Here is a 15,074-nt window from a genome sequence, read left to right as displayed (position 1 = left end):
CTGAATCATGCAGGTCCATTGACTTAGGAGCCTGGGTATCTTCTAATTTAATGTTGCAGACCTGCTTTATTGTAAAAGTTAGGCTTGATTTCTTTTCTGTTAATGTGCCAAGTTGTTGTTCTAATTTTTCAATACGATCTCATAGTAGTTGATTTTCCTTTTCTAAGGTATTGTTTGATATTTCCACTTGATTTAAAGCATTTGATAATGGCCATGCCATGGTAGATGTGGCTAGCTGGCGCTCTTCTGTAATTAAGATAACTTTATCTAATCCACGAAAATAATCCACCATGCGGGATGGGGAGGAAATATTCCAGCAACCCGCAGGGACCCCCATTTCTCAATTATAAGCACAAGTTTGTAGTAGGGTGATCCCAGAAATCCTGGGATATGTCCAGGGATAGTCTTATCTAGGGGGGGAATGTTCTCCCCCTTGACCCATTTAAAGACATTCTTTTCCTCACAATTGAATAACAGTGCAAGTTAGATTCACAAAAAACATGCCCTACCATAAATTAAATTTGAAAAGAAAATAAAGATTTACTTATTGAGGAACACATTTTAGATAAATACATTTCAAGACAGAGCAGGATTTAATATTCCCCTAAAACATTAACTGCTTTAGATTTTTCATTTGTAAATCTGTTGGTTTTGTTGCTAATCTAGAATGTCAAATCACTTATGAAAGACTTTTGGTAATATAATTGAAGCTTCTGAATGCTTTCAATTGTTTTTGTTTTTCAACTTAAAAAACATGAAAACATCTTTCAATTAGTTAAAAAGCCTAATGTACAAATATTTAAAATTAATTTGTGAAGGAATTTAGCATAATTATGCAGCTGCATACCCATTAACTTCTCAGATACTGGTAGCGATCTCCTTTTCACACAAACCTCTATATATTAACCCAGAGAAATGCATACATAGGCAGTTAGCCCAAGTAGAATCCCAAAATATAAACTATCTTAAATTACCATTTAGATACCATTAGAAAGAAATTGAAGCTTACAAGGGATAAACTACAGTTTCTTTTTATATTAAAATGTACTCTTGAAAATGTGTTTGGCACAGTGTTAAATGTTTTACTTAATACTAAATACTGAAGGATACAATAAAATCCTGGAGTTGTGTTTATACCCTTTAAGGGATAAAAACTAAAATCTGCCAATTATTCAGAAGCCAGCCTATACAAACTGTATAAACAATATATTATGCCTTGTTTTAAAAACCACTGATATAGTAAATTTTACATAAAAGATTGTTTAAATCCATGTATAATATATCTTGCAGATCTTTACAATAAGAAATTCAAATGGAAACAGACAAGTAACAAAGAGAAGTAAAAAAATTTATTGCAGTATTTGCTCCACCAGATTTCCTGGGGATTCGTTTTCCTGTATTATTTTCAGTGTGACCTAATAACATCAAAATCTACATTTACAAAAACTCCTTCTGCACTCCTGCAGGTAGGTCATAGATACTGCATGCTTTCCCCCCCCCCCCCTTTTTTTTTTTTTCTTCAACAGAATAAATTATATATCCAGGAGATTCTGCCATTTTACAGAAACTGGGCTAATCTAAAGAAAGCCATCCGCTGCTAGGTTAAACTCCAAGAACACTTTATTAAGAACATTAACAGACTAATTTCCAACATTCACTTGTTTATTTTTTTTTTTAACAGAAAGGTGTTTTTTTTCCAAGATATAAACAAATGTTTTAAACTATAATACAGTGGGAGTAAAAATGAATTGAGAAGTTTCTGCTGCACAACAGCGAAGGAAGCTCCCACAAAAACATTTACCAAACATTTCCTTGTTTTTTTCCCTGTGTCCCAGGTTCCGTTCTTACTCCTCATTTAATTAATTTTTTTAATCATCATTATTTTTATTTTTTGCCAGAAAGTTGATATTTCATGTTTTTGTGTTATTTCAATTCCTGTAAATTTGGCTGCATGTACAAATTCATTAGCTGGAAGTTCCATCCTTGGCAGCATACAGTGATCGTAAAGTCTGAACAACTTTATTAGTCAGCTTATTAGCACTAGTTAGAGCAATTTTTTTGTAAATAATGTCTGACTCTTTAATAGTGTCTACCCAAGGCACCAGTTTGCGGCCATCACGGCGCTTAGCCTCAGTCCAGGAGCCACTGTAGGAGCCTGCCATCCACTGAACACTGAAGCCATTGCTGGTTTTCTGTACTACTCGTGCAATTTGTGGTCGATCTTTGTACTTTGGACAGCAAATAGCGATGACATCCATGACATCAACACTTTCATTCATCTGTGAAGCCAACTCCGTAGAGTCTGAATTTCGTTTTGACCTTCTCAATGACTAAAACATTGGAGGAAAAAAAGACCAAGTGTTACACAAAAGAATTTTAGTGAAATTATTGCTTTTATTGCTTTTAATCCCTTGACGCCGGGAGTTGGGATTTCCCGGCACACATTCCATTGCCGGCAATGAGACGCACTGCGACCGCCAGCGCCAAGGGGTTAACATATCCTTGTAAAACCACATACTCTTAATTTGTACCCGTGTCTTTATCTCTTATTGATATAAAATTATATATACACTTGAATCAAAAAGCTACATAAAAACTTGGCAACAATAAAAAGGATAGCACACATTACACTTCAAAGGAAAATTAATAACTTTTTATACTGGATAAATCTCATTTTCTAGGATTTTTTTTATTGTCTTTTCTGTTAAACTTTCTACAAAAAGTTGTATAAATGGTTAAGTAGAGAATCTCTATCTACAAAATGCTTTCATGTGGATTACATTACTTGGTGTACATTTTAATATAGTAGACTGACATTTATAAGCACATAAAAATCATTTTACGTAATACGCTGCGAAATACGTTGACTCCTCCTCCGCCTCACCCCTGAAGTGCCTCCTCCTCTATCCTCCCCATCACTTTCATCATCCTCTGTCTCAGCTGCACTGTTTTTAGGGCTGCCTCCTCCAAGTAGCGAGGTAATTGCTTTGTTCCGAGCATTTGTGCTAGCTGACACCTCTCCATCTTCTTCCTCTTCATCAGGATCCAAATGTTCCATAAGGAGCTTGAACTATTAAAACAAACGAAAAAAAAAAAAACCAAAACCAAAACAATAACAACAACAACAAAAAAAACAATCAACGAGATTAGTCTACATTGTACCATTAAAAAATAAACATTTATATGACAATACATTAAACAAAACTAAAGATAAGGAAACAGGATAAAACAAATGGTAGTCAACTTCAATCTTGAACAGCTCATGTGTTTTGTTCTACACACTTTTTACTTTCATTTTCTACTAGATATCTAAAACTTTCTTCCTGTGTTTCTACAGTTTGCAAAAAGTAGTAAAAAATCTGTAAAGATGAATATTCCTTAGTTGAAATTAAGTTCTGTTGTGTTTTAATTTATTAGAAGACTTTGAAAGACAATCCCACTAAACATCCTGAAAGGAAGTTGTGAGCTATCGGAATACTGCATAAGATTACCCATCAGGAATGTAACATTTTGAAATGTCTGTCCAATTCATCAGCATCTACTTTCAAATTTTTATTGTGTTATTTAGTTTAAAAGAGCTTTAGATTTTGTTCCATGCAACTTTACTTACATCTAAGTACTGTTTTACTATGCTCCTCTTCACTTCTTCAGTGATCTTAGAATTAGCCATATCACTCCGCAGAAAATCCAGTGTTTGTTTTGGATGGAAGTGCACTCCTGCTTTCCTGTTTATCGCTTTATCATAAACTTTTGCAGATTCAGATGGAGAATATTTCTGAATTTTACTGTTTAAAGAAAAGGAGAAGAGTTTTTAAGGAAATTCCAAAACAATTTCAATGAAAAGCTTTTAAAATCTTCAATATAAGCACTCATACTTTCATCATTTTGTATATAATAGACACCATGATAAGAAATTAAATCATTGCCTTTTCTAAGATAAAGTTTTGGATTTTTCCCTTATAAAAATCTACTGCTAAAACAATTAGTTACAATCAACTTTTTAATAAACTTCCAACTTAATCCTTACAAAAAAACTCACTAGATGACAAGATCGTACTATTATCTAAGTATCCTTACCTATCAGAGAATCCACAGAGGTTCTTTAAGTGCTGTTTCAGCATCAAAAGTAATAATATGCCTTGGGAGACATTTGCAAATTCAATTAAAGGAGCTGAATTTTCTGGTAAACATTTCATCACAGCATTTATATCATTTTCTTCATCAGAATCTGAATCAGAGTCTACTCGTTTCCGTAACCTCCGAGGTTTACAAGCTTCCTCTTCACTTTCACTCTCACTACCACTGTCACTCTCAGCCTCTTCGTCTGATGAAGGCTTGCTTTCCTTCTTTTTGTCTTTCACCATAGACTGTGAGACAGGGAAATTAATACACATTCTAAAATTAAGGTAAAGTAGCATCATGTATGTTTCTAAAAAACTTTTCAAAATCATCATTTGCTGAAATCAGCAAGAATTCCCTGATCAAACTCAATATTAAAAGATAAAAATTATTTATGGCAAAAAGATGTTCAAATTGCCTGTCCCTCCTCCCAATCCCCAAAAAACCTGATCAAAAGATCACATTTTTTTGCAGGTTGGATAGAACAGAAGTGAGTGAAGCAATTGGCACGTTTTTCTTAAAGACTGCTTGCAAGTTTTTTGCAGTGCCAGAAAAATACATTAAAAGGCAGAATACAACAAATCAGGAAGAAAATTCCCTTTATGTGTCACATATAATTTTTGTGCACTACATATATTTCCATAAATACTTTGGTAAAGACCAGTCCAAGCTGTTTTTAATCTTTGTCTCTGTTAAAATTCTATGATATTAATTACACTGCTGACCAGAGAATCCCAAAGTGATCATAAACAGTGCTACTAAAAATCAGTTCTATTACTTGTAGCGCTACAGAATTTCACTCTTGCATTATTACTGCACATACTTTGTAACACAGAACTTGAGATGTCCCAGTCAGTATCTCATCCTTACTGTGCTGGGTGCTACACACTGGTGCCCAATCTGCAGAATGTAATATCTTTTTCTAGCAGATTAAAATTCAACCTTGGTGGGGTGAGAACTCAAAGCAGGTTACTTTCCAGGCATCAACTCTGAGTTGCAGTTAGTATCAGATTGGAAATTTTTGAAATGGATTTGTTTCTTAACAGCTTGGACCTTTTACAGTTAAAGTTGTCCAGCCTGAAAAGAGGCCTTTTTCGTACAGGGTTGTGTATTACTATAACAACAGATATTATACTATGACTGGAGTTTTTATATGCCACCTTATGAAATGAAATACTGCACACTTTTCCTGCAGTAAACAATGTATTTAAAGTCTCTCAGATAACACACATGCAAGTACTTGACAACAAAAAGAATTAAATAGCAAACTAAATTTTATTATTAAAACAACCATAATAAACCAATATTTCATGATGATTCCAGGTTCACATACTTCCAGATGCAAGCAATTTATTATTATGAATAAATATTAGGGAATTATAGGTATTTAATATTAAGATCTCAATTTTTTTTTAAATTCTTCTTTAATAATGTAAGCAGCAATGTACAGGAAGTTTTAAAGTCATATCTTCCAGATCCAGGCCAGAACAGAAAGGGTTGTTTGGTTTTTAACTACTGGTTACGAAGTAATGTTTCTTGTACTCACTGAAAAAATTACCAAATTATAGAGAAGCTTATTAAATTGTGAAGGCACATACCTCTTTAAATGACTGTAGTAGGTTGCTTCCAGAAACTGACAGTGTAATGTCTATATGATGCATTATAAACAGTGGCTCTTCCTGTGTTTGATAAGGAAAACAGGCTAGATTGTCTGCTATGTACAAGAGCATATTCACCTCTGTTTTCTGAAAGTTAAAAGAAAACATTTATAAGTGTACATATAAATATACATACAAATAAATTAGATTTATAAACTTATCCCATGTTCCTCCTAACAGTGTAGAGCAAAAAACATTATCACAAATTTTATTTTAGAAACCTCCCACCCGACTCTAAAGAACATAAGCCATACCTTATTTCTGATCAATCCAATCTGGGTATAGGAAGATATAGAATTATGTGAAAGTAACAAACATCACATAGGTAAAAACCTCATATTACAAAGCAAAATAAAACACATTAGGGAAATAAAACTAATTATGTCATAAAAATACTTGTAATGCTATATTTGAATTTTTTTTTTTAAGTGAAGGAAATGTGATGCTTACTGCAGTATCATCAAAGAGGTTGAGTAAAGAAATTAGAAATGCTCGTCTGTGTTGACGGTTTCCTCGGATCATAGAGTATAGGTGAGAACACAACGCACTGGATGATTCATCATGTCTAAAACCTCTTACAGGATCCTTTGTGCAGGTATTAATTGCTTGTTGTACCTGGTAAGACATTTTCATACCAGCCACTGCTTTCATCTGAAATGGAAAAGTATTTATTCAAACTATTGCTTTAAAGCAGTAAAACTAAAACACAAAATAATATATTTTTTGCAGTGAAAGATTAAACAAATGCCCGCTTACACATTTTTAGCTTATTTCCTTTTAAGTGATTGTTCATCTGAAGTTTAACTTTTAAACATGCACTGCAGCATATACTACCTCTTGAGTTGGCAAACAGATTAAATCAGAATTTATGGCAGAGATCAATATGTCTTGTGAACTGCTTTCACCATTCATTCTATGTTAGAAACATACCCACTAATCTGTTTAATAACTATAGCCAGGTATGCTAATTTAAACCACTTTCAAGAATACTGAAATGTTCATACAGGAACAGAATATTTTACCAAATATGTATGCTTATGTCAGCTATAGTGAAACCAATACTTAGTCCATATTAGTGCAAAAGAACAGTTTTTTTTTTTTTTTTTTTTTTGCACATATCCTAGAATTTCCAGCTGAAATAAATGCTCTTATGTACTATTCAGTGTGGTAAAAACTGAATTATAAATTAAAGGCAATTTTAGCCTGGAAGAGATTGCTTCAATTTATTATATCCTATTACATCCTTTCTATTCCTAACAACAGATCTCTGAGCAGAGAAAAGTCAGGATCTTCTTTACAACTGCTTTATAAGTTATTGTTTATTTGTTACTTTATATTTTATTTTCTGCAGCTGATGCATATTTAAGTGTTAAATCACCAGCAAACAGTATTCTTTACAATTTTCAAGTAGAATTACTTACATGAATGAATCCAGCATACTTTTTGTCAATTTCCACCAACTGCTGGTCAGCTTTGTTTCTCATAGAAGGCTCTGGATCAGTGCCCATAGCAATTAAGTACGGCACACACTTGAAAAAAAAAATGAAATGATTGTTCAGTGTTATTGTATCACCTCTTTATCACTCTTTGTTCTTCTATTACGCTGTTGATCATGTATTCTGACTATTGTAGAAACTAGAATAGGAAACTATGCAACTTAACCACCTGACTACTTTTTGCAAGCAAATAGTACAATATACAAGAGAGAACAGCATTATGATAGAAGTTGTGCAGGGTTTCAGTAGTATTCATATTTCTCTCAAACTCTAAAGTCATTTTACACTACAAAAAATGCCATTTAAAAAAAACCACAAAACCACACCACTTATGACTCAACATGCATGATGGCTGCAGCATTAAAAATAATTATAAAAATATTATGTAAGCAAATAATAATGGAGATGATGACTGAAGACAGTTCTGACATTAGGTCTGGAATTTCATAGTGTTTAGAGGATATAGGGATTGGGGCAGAGGCAAGATGACACAGTTTTCAGTATAGAGAATCAAAAGAAGAAAAAGGCCTGGCATACACCTAAAATTTATACTTATAACAGAAAAGTAGTACTATCCAATATCCATTTTTAAGTGCTCTTTAGGCACTGGCTGGACTTTTATGTCTTGACTCAAGACAAGAAAATATGATGTTTGGAATCTTAATTGCTAATCAACATAAAACATGTTTTGAAATATGCTTACTGTAAAGGCCCCTTGCTACAATAAGAAATTATTTTAACACAGTTGGGAAGAGAAAAACTGAAATTTTTTCTAGAAAGCGTAAAAACCTCTGAAAACCTGAACACCAACACACACCATCATAAAATCCTACCATACCTGAACAGGATGGATGAGACCCTGGTTTAACGTCAATGCAATGACATTTAGAGCAAAGTGGCGTACACTGGACTGGGTATGAAAGAAAGCCTCAAGGACCTGCTTGAGATATAGCTGCATGATGGAACTACTCATCCCTGAGGAAATATCACCCATTTCTTTCAGGTCTTCTTGTTTTGCTACTTTTTTCCCTGTAAAAAAGACAAAAGCAATAGCACACTCACTACAGTATAATCTACTTTGCCATTAATCGATGCTTACTGATCTTTAAGCTTTACAATATATACAATTTTCAGCTGTCTTAGAATGGGTTTATGATCTTATGAAACGTAGAACAATCCTGTTAGTAAATATTTTTCAAGAAAGCTAGAGACACAACCTTAATTAAACTCTTGTTCTTAAAAAAACAGGGGGGGTTCAATTTAAAAATTCCTTATTATTTATTATTTAGTATCTGCAAATTAACCTTAGAGAAGATTTTGATAAAAAGTATTACTACCATCATTACAGCGATTATGTATTCCAGATTGCTTCCACGATTTATACAACTTGAAAGTTAATAATAAGCTGCACTTCTCAATATACCTATGCACATAATGGATTTTGAAGATTTTTCTAGGACACTTTTCATACAAAATTATTGACAGATAACAATCTTAAGTGACTCAGTTCAAATATATACTAATTGTAAGCAATAAAGTTGTATTTTGTATGCCTCATTAGCACAGACCTTAATACTTACAGTCTCTGTCTGCCTGCTGCATACGTGTATCCTCCTCTTGCAAGTAGGTCTGAAGATTTTTTAATACCTGGATTTTTAAGTTTACTGAACAGTTCTTATCTGAAAGAATACTGTTGTACAGAGACTTTACTTCCTGTTCGAACATTAAGCTTGGGTGTTGTATAAATGCAAATCCTAAGGGGGGGAAAAAAGAAGAAATATTCTACATTATCATCATCTAGAAATTGCATTTCTATTTTTTAAATCTTGCTTCAAAATACAGGTATGAAACATATTCCCTTCCAATTCCTAGAACAGCATAGCTTTTCTAGTCCAAACAGTATTGTTTGTTTCCTATGGACACCATCCAAAACTTATAAGGAGTTCTATCAGCCACAACAGCAATACTCTTGATAAAGACAGGGTGCCAATTTGGGGCAGCTGCAGTAAGGAGCTATACAGGTCTGGAACAACCAGTGTAGTGGCCTGAATCTGAATGGTTGAGAGCTCTCAAAAGAACCAGTGAAGAACATTACTAAAAACATTCTGTTATTTTTCCAATACATTTGGAGAAAAACATTCTGCAGCCTTAGCCTTTGCAAAGAATTGGCTATTCTCAGTCAGAGAAGTCTTTATTTCATAAAAACTCTGATCTAAATTAGTGACTGTATATACAGTTTTAGATTGCTGCTAACAAACTTTCACAGTGTATCATAAAAATAGTAATGGGAACACTACAACTTTAAGTTTAACTACTTAGCTTATTTTCTAGACTGCTCAAGGAAAGCAAACATTAAGTGTCTTTTTCATGACTGCAGGAAACTAATATTCTGAACGAGCAAACAGAAAACATACATCTAAAAGAAGAATGGGGAATAAAAAAAAGTGAAAGCAAAAAAAATTATGCAATGTATAAAAGAGGCTGTTACAAAGTGAAGACTAAGTCAGTTTTTTAAAACCAGCTCTGTGCACTGAGAAAAGACAGTGCAGGTAAAGGCTAACTGTATATTCATGACGAAAAACAACATCTGCTGTGTTCTTTTAAAGACCGACTTCCCATCTTAGGGCTACGCTCACACTATTTTTCTTCATACTTTCATTTTAAGTCTGTTAAAAGTAAGCACTGAACTTGGCTGAGTAAGACACCGCCTGTTAGATACTTACAGGCTTAGCTAAAATTACTAACAAAATGTTATATTCTTGACTTGACTTACATATGCATTGGGAACAGAACCATAACCAGGCTTCAAAAGATTTATGGTTAAACATAATCCCTGTAGAACTGTTAGGTCATAGCTTGAACTGGTGATTGAGCACTCGGTGAAGGTGTGTGGCTGGCCCAGGAAGAACAGGTAGATTATTTCCAGCTGTGCTCCCCAGGTGACCAGAAGGGGGGAACCCAGGGTGGAGTCACCCTGGGCTAATATAAGGGCCAGCCACAAAAAGGAGAGCATCTCTTAGATCTAGGATGCTTTTTAAGGAGGAATGCTGTATAGCTAGAGATCCCCTTTACCAGTTAAGTGAATTCAAGTTGGTTTTTTGTTTTTTTTTTTTTTTAAATAAAACTATTAGCTTATTTGTAAACATTTTGCCTGGTATTGCTAAGAGCCCATCAGAAGCAGCTTTGCTTCTTTGTGAGCAGACTAATCCCTCAACAGAAGTGAGGCATCCCAAAGCAAAAGCTGTACCTCTTAAGCATCCTTACTGAAAGGACACACTAAATTACTGATAGGAAAATATATATTCTTCATATGACATTTTTACTGTCGATAAAAGTTAAAATAGCTTGCTGGCTATTTTCACCTTATTGCTGCACACAAATGTTGAAAAATGTAACAACTTAGCTCAATTACCAGCCTGTAAAATGGGTCTTTGCCCTGTCTACCATGCATCTACATGTACAACAGCTAATCTCAAAATGGAACCAGTATGTAGAAAAGATCAATCTATCAATCAAAACACTTGTCTGAGGTTTAATTAAAATAAAGAGTGATGTGCTTATAGAGAAAAAAAATCTGAAAAATACTTACTGATAGCTACCTACACCTCCCCTTCCCCTAAACTGGTCACAGTTCAGTCTGTAATTTAGCACTGTTTTTGGCAATATAATATTGTCAGCATCCATAAATAAAGCAATCATGTCTATGGTTAGCATGGCAGCCCATGTCCTATATCCTATATAGGGTAATTAATGTGGATAAATGACAAAAAGCATTGCACAGCTTGATGTAATGCCAAAAAAAACTCCAGAACAACATAGCATTGTTCCTGCAACTGGAACAACTTCAAAGGGATTAGTTCTGCTCAGCTATCTAAAATGGTTTCTCACAATATCAAATCAAGATTAAGTCTCATTCCCTATCCTCAGAGTCCTTACTAGCCATCTAAAAAGCCACCTAAACAGCAGCAAAATAAGGCAAATTATTATCCGTAGTTAAACTATATCTCACAGTTAAAATTAAAGCATGCTCACATGCATGGGGGAGAACTTTCCTTAGATCAAACCATAACCATGAACTGAACTCTTCCAGAAACCAAGGCCTATCTGCCCAAATGAGGTTTTCTCACAAGTACAGTTTCTTTCCTTGAGCAGAGGAGGAATGTGATATGCACCACTCAATGGCAGTTCATGCACTACTTCAAGTGACTGATATACCATACTGATGCCTTCAGATAAAGAATCTATTTAATACAGTCAAAAATGCTAAAACAGTGATATTTAGGCTATGACATCATCTCAATGCCTTATGAAATTTCATAAGAACAACTCCCTGCTTGTTATAAACTCATGGAGTTCTCCTGTAGAAGACCTGGCCCTAAACTTTAAATCTCAAGATTTTTCCAGAATTTTTTCTAGTTATTCTTTAACTATGCATTGGGGAATGAAAAACAAGATTTGGAGATAAAAATTACTAATAATAATATTAATATTAATAAGAATAAGAATAAGAATAATACGAATTATTAAATAATATTAATAAGAATAAGAATAATATTAATAAGAAGTCTCAATTACTTTGGAAATCTACTACTTTTTAAAACTAGGACACACATCAAAAAGGCTTTCACTGTTAAAAACATCCACTCTGTTGCAGAAGTATACAACTAGAATCCCTTTTACTTCATTTATCTAGCAATTTCTCAAGTAAAACATGTAGTGAAGCTGATTTTAAACGAACTTCCCTGTTACTATACAAATACATGAATTCCTGTTATAATGCATGGATATTTACTATAGCAGAATAATAAAAACTATTAATATTTCTTACCCAGTCCAATAATGGCTTTTGTCTGTACTTCTTCATCTGAATGCTTTGTAAAATACATCAGCAGTTCAAGCACTTTATCCTTAATGTTAACCTGAGTAAATTAAAAAGATCTTTTTCATCTTCAAATTGCTATTATTTTTGTTTTAATCTCTTACAAAAACCACAAATGTCAAAAAGAAAAGGAGAAACAATCTTACTGCACAGTTTTTGCACATATTTACAAATAAAAAAATATTACTGTATGCATTATGAAAAAATACAGCATTAAGAGACTAGGAATACTGTGCTTTCAAATAAAAGTGAAACGTTCAATATGCATAAGACTTGGAGAGCAAATACAAGTTATTTTACCTTACTGTTGCCTTTAAAATCTTCCTGATCAAAATCAAAATGCCGACATAGTGCTCCAACAGTGAAAAGTGATCTAAGCAGTGCTGGTTTATTGGCAGTAAGTACTGTACTGTTGGGGTCTTCTTGGTGTTGACTTTTTAATTTTGAAAGTGCACCTACAGTAAGATAAAAGTTTTAATCACAGTATTTAAACATGGTGCATCCCTAAGACTTGTAGCCCAAACTGAGATGTGAAACTTACGTATTGTGACTTTACTTACCATAGTATCTATTAAAACAGGCCCACACAAATTTATAGTTCTGAGTGACCTTGTTCACAACAGCCCCAAGACAGCTCACACAATGCTGAACAACCTAGGAGCAAGAAACAACAAATAAATTACATACTTTGCTCCACAAAAACTTCAAATTCCATGTAGAACTAAAACAAACTAACAGTTTATCTCATAGACTGCTCTGAAAACCTGCCTAAACTCATAACCATTAAAATATAGCAGCAACACATAGAAACTCCAGTGAACCGAAAATGCTGTTTTTTTTTGTTCCATGGCTCATCAGTCCTATGACCAGCATAAGCAATTTCATAATGAAGAAAGACTTTCATTAAATCAAATTAATGTATTTCACAACATGAAATTGAATCAACATTTGAAAATTAGCAATTAAAAGCTTACCGCCATGCCGTATTTGATGATGAGTTTCATGAGGTCTTCCTCAATAGTGGCAAGGAAAGTCTCACTTGGGTGCTCCATTAGTGGCACTACAAGCTCTAAGATTTTTGCAACATTGCAGATCACCATGAAATCATTCTGAGTCTGAAACAACAGTATTTACAACATTTAACTGTAACTATGAGAACTGCTCCGAAAGTAATGCCTCCTATTTTATTATGGCAGCCCAAGACATCACAGGTGCACGTTGATGTTAGCGAAGCAGAAGTTGAACTTTCCCACCATTATCCCATTCTGTGTTGTTGCAGTGTGACAGATGGCAGCAGAGGGGCAGTCTGACAAAATGGTGTCTGACATGGAAGTGCATATGAAGCAAAGGTGTGTCACTGAATTCCTCCATGTGGAAAAAAGGGCACCACTGATATTCAGTGATGCTTGCTGAACATTTATGGAGACCAAACAGTGGATGTGAGCATAGTGTGGGGTGGGTGGTGCATTTCAGCAGTGGTGAGAGTGGGTCACCTCTGTTGGTGCAGGTTTTTACAATCATGGCATGCTGGTGAAAATGTGTAGAGGAAATGGACCTGGGGGTATTGATTGATGCTAGACTGAACACGAGCCAGCAGTGTGCCCAGGTGGCCAAGAAGGCCAATGGCATCCTGGCTTGTATCAGAAATAGTGTGGCCAGCAGGAACAGGGAAATAATTGTACCCCTGTACTCAGCACTGGTGAGGCTGCACCACGAGTACTGTGTCCAGTTTTGGGCCCCTCACTGTAAGAAAGACATCGAGGCCCAGGAGTGTGTTCAGAGAAGGGCAACAAAGCCAGTGAGGGGTTGGAGCACAGGCCTTATGAGGAGCAGCTGAAGGAGCTGGGATTGTTCAGTCTAGAGAAGAGGAGGCTTAGGGGAGACCTTATTGCTCTCTATAACTACCCGAAGGGAGGTTGTAGTGAGCTGGGGGTCGGCCTCTTCTCTCGTGTGACTAGTGATAGGACGAGAGGGAATGGCTTCAAGCTGCGCCGGGGAAGGTTCAGGCTGGATGTTAGGAAATACTTCTCTGAAAGAGTGGTCAGGCACTGGAATGGGCTGCCCAGAGAGGTGGTGGAGTCACCGACCCTGGAGGTGTTCAAGGAACGTTTGGATGTTGTGTTGAGGGACATGGTTTGATGGGGGCCATTGGTGATGGGTGAATGGTTGGACTGGATGATCCTGTGGGTCTTTTCCAACCTTGGCGATTCTATGATTCTATGAAAATGCATAGCTAATAGTGGTGAGTACATTTTGTATCTGAGAATTTGCTCTATCAAATGATGTTATTGTGCTCTTTGCATCTGTTGTAGTTTCCATGGAAAAAAATAGGAGGCATTAATTTTGGAGCAACCTACGTATAACAATATAAACTGAGAGTCAAAAACCCCAGTTCTTGCATTAGCTGTGACTAAAGTAGTAATGATTTAGAAGGCTTTTTATACAGTTTACATCTGATATTAAATTCCTTATTATGAAAGCTATATTTTTTTTAAATGGAACCTCTGTAGAAGCATAGTTTTACCTTTCATTAAGGCTATGTGCACACCTGAAAACTTCTGAACCTGATAATTTTATTTTTTTAGCGTCCTATAACAAATCTACAGAACGCTTCCTGATGCACAGTAGAGAATGCACAACACATGGCAACAGGTATCAGCAACAAAAGAAGTTGTGCTATGCCTCAATGTGGCTTAAACAAAATAGATAATGTACACTAATATAGAAATTAAAATTAAAGTGATTACTGATCTGCATAATCATTACGGTGTATGTATATATAAAGGGAGCCTACAAACAGGAGGGGATTCAACTCTTTACAAGGGTAGATCATGGCAGGACAAGGGGAAATGGTTTTAAGTTGAGGGAGGGAAGATTTAGGTTGGATATCAGGGGGAAGTTCTTTACTATGAGTAGTGAGGT

The 15,074-nt window shown here is 35.0% G+C and overlaps 1 protein-coding gene across 6 annotated transcripts in view; it reads right to left on the bottom strand.

Annotated features, from left to right (window-relative positions):
* Positions 1–1,327: 1,327 nt before the first annotated feature.
* The window catches only part of LOC427025 (Nipped-B homolog-like), a 159,034-nt gene continuing 145,287 nt past the window's right edge, over positions 1,328–15,074 (bottom strand). For 4 of the 6 annotated variants that reach the window (XM_046905108.1, XM_040655189.2, XM_025144548.3 and 1 more), the window contains 13 exons: positions 13,127–13,267; positions 12,713–12,806; positions 12,453–12,607; positions 12,102–12,192; positions 8,854–9,027; positions 8,112–8,302; positions 7,199–7,306; positions 6,228–6,428; positions 5,718–5,864; positions 4,078–4,367; positions 3,611–3,785; positions 2,885–3,070; positions 1,328–2,330 (listed from right to left, as the gene is read on the bottom strand). In XM_046905108.1, coding sequence (XP_046761064.1) covers positions 1,965–2,330; positions 2,885–3,070; positions 3,611–3,785; positions 4,078–4,367; positions 5,718–5,864; positions 6,228–6,428; positions 7,199–7,306; positions 8,112–8,302; positions 8,854–9,027; positions 12,102–12,192; positions 12,453–12,607; positions 12,713–12,806; positions 13,127–13,267 — 2,319 coding nt within the window. In that variant the 3' untranslated portion in view covers positions 1,328–1,964. Of the gene's footprint in view, positions 2,331–2,843; positions 3,071–3,610; positions 3,786–4,077; positions 4,368–5,717; positions 5,865–6,227; positions 6,429–7,198; positions 7,307–8,111; positions 8,303–8,853; positions 9,028–12,101; positions 12,193–12,452; positions 12,608–12,712; positions 12,807–13,126; positions 13,268–15,074 lie in introns of all 6 variants that reach the window. The other 2 variants (XM_025144549.3, NM_001257348.1) reach the window with 2 other exon arrangements.

Source organism: Gallus gallus, chromosome W (assembly GCF_016699485.2).
Source record: "Gallus gallus isolate bGalGal1 chromosome W, bGalGal1.mat.broiler.GRCg7b, whole genome shotgun sequence".
NCBI classification, from domain to species: domain Eukaryota; kingdom Metazoa; phylum Chordata; class Aves; order Galliformes; family Phasianidae; genus Gallus; species Gallus gallus.
Note: the sequence above shows the minus strand (reverse complement) of the source record. Positions and strands in the feature narration are given on the sequence as shown.